The sequence below is a fragment of the Myotis davidii genome, unplaced genomic scaffold, assembly GCF_000327345.1.
Source record: "Myotis davidii unplaced genomic scaffold, ASM32734v1 scaffold1915, whole genome shotgun sequence".
Taxonomy (NCBI): Eukaryota; Metazoa; Chordata; class Mammalia; order Chiroptera; family Vespertilionidae; genus Myotis; species Myotis davidii.
Window position 1 is genome coordinate 663080 of NW_006286237.1, and position 1881 is coordinate 664960.

The window sequence follows — 1881 nt, forward strand, 5'->3', positions numbered from 1 at the left end:
ACTCGGTCTGGATCGAGGGCAACCTGTGTCCATTCTGCAGAAGCACCTGAGAATCCTGATGGCAGTTCCCCTGGTTTAGAGAGGTTTCCATGGAGAATGGCCGCCCGCTCCGTCCTTCCCCTGGACAGCCGGGAGGGTGGGGGGGCGAGTGGATAGCTGGGCGACTCTGGCGGTTCAAGGGTCCTTCCTCTCTGGGGTTGTTGGGCCCTTGTCCCTCTTCCTTCTCTCTCTGTCCTTGGGGATTTTGTTGTCAGCACCTCAAAATGGGAAATGAGTAGATGCATGCAAATCAGCGGGGCTTTTCTTTTCCTGAGTTCTTAAAAAGAAAAGCGGAGGTAAGAGGGTAAAGGTCATTGATGACGAGAATTAAATGTGAAGCGAAGAACTGTCATGTCTGGGCTGCCCTGGCCCATGTCTGCGCCTCGTTTGCACCTCAGAGTCCTTTCTTCTGAGGCCCCAGAGCTTTCTCCGCCGTCCGTCCGTCCGACTGGGATGGGGACTGTCCCTCCCCGGCCGTCACTGCAGGCCCGGGAGACAGAGACGGCGGGCGCCCTCCGGAGCTTGATGTTTGCCGGGGTTGGTGACCTGCCTGGCTCCTGGAGCAGGAGGGGGCAGGTAGTGACTGTTCCCATTTTGCCGCTCCCTGTGCTGGAAGCGTGTCCCCTGTCTCTAGGGCAGGGTCCTGGCGCAGAGGGGGGGCTGCTGCCAGGACCCCTGCTCTCGCCGCACCCCTCTGCCGCCGCGCAGTGCGACCTGCAGGAGGCCTGGTCTGAAAGTGTTTGCAGATGGGGACGCGTGTACCTCTCCCTTGCTGATGCTGGTTTCTAATCTTTGTTTTGTTTTTTGTCTCTTCCTTTCTCCAGCACGAAAGACTTTCTAGGTAAGAAGGACCGTTTTCCCGCATGCTTAGCTCTCATGTGAGTGCATGTCTGACACACCGCTTCCTAGTGTAGCGTGTCCCTCAGTCCCTCCCTTTCCACGGCCCCACAGCACTCACACCCTGAGCAGGCAGCACAGTCTGGTGTGGAGTACAGAGCCGCGCGGGGGGAGCCTTCTGGACCCCAGACATCTGGACCCCACAGACCTGCAGCGCTCCTGACCACTCCTCCTCCCCTCCCCACACACTTCCTCCCCTCCCCACACCCCTCCTCCTCTCCCCAGGCCTGCAGGGCCCGTGACCACTCCCCCCCATCACCACCATCACCACCCCCTCCGCCTGCAGGGCCCGAGCCCACTGTCCCATCACCACTCCTCCCAGGCCTGCAGCTCAAGCTCCAAGTCCACGTGTTTCTGATTCCTTGGCCGGTCACTGGAATCATTTCCCAGGGCTGTTGAGATCCAAGAAACTTTTGCTTTAAAAAGCACACTCTTAAGAGAAGCAGTTCAACCCTAAATTAATTTGAAAAGCTCTAAGATTTAAGTTAGCATTTGGGTCTAAACCACCAATTTTTCAAGTAAGCTCCGTTCTGGGCCAGTGACGGCCCCCTGCTCCTGCTCCTGCTCCTGCCCCTCCTCCTCTGAGCTGGCTCCCCCTCGGGTCCCAGCAGCTGGGGGTGGGTCAGGGAAGGGGCGTCTGCATGTGTCGCCTGGCGCCCAAGCGCTTCTCAGAAAAGGCTCGCCGCCCTTCCGCGCCTCCCGTCCTCAGAGCCCACCTGACGTGAGTGCGTCTCCGGTGCCCCCACAGGTTGGAGTCTGGAGGCAGCAACCCCACGGCCAGCCACTCCAACAGCCAATAAACGTGTTTCGACTTGACTGGCTCTGCGCCTAGAAACAGGTTGTGGGCCTCACGTGCGGCCTCCCTCTCACGTCACCGCCTCTGCCCCGGGCCCCGCCCACCTCTGCCCCATACACCCACCCATGCCCGGGCCCGTCCACCCCTCC

At 60.1% G+C, this 1881-nt stretch overlaps 1 protein-coding gene across 1 annotated transcript in view; it reads left to right on the forward strand.

The window, feature by feature from the left end:
- PPP1R12B (protein phosphatase 1 regulatory subunit 12B) overlaps positions 1-1881 on the forward strand; it is a 46776-nt gene that overhangs the window by 35369 nt on the left and 9526 nt on the right. The window contains exons 20-21 of the mRNA XM_015559881.1: positions 864-880; positions 1685-1728. Coding sequence (XP_015415367.1) covers positions 864-880; positions 1685-1728 — 61 coding nt within the window. The remainder of the gene's footprint in view (positions 1-863; positions 881-1684; positions 1729-1881) is intronic.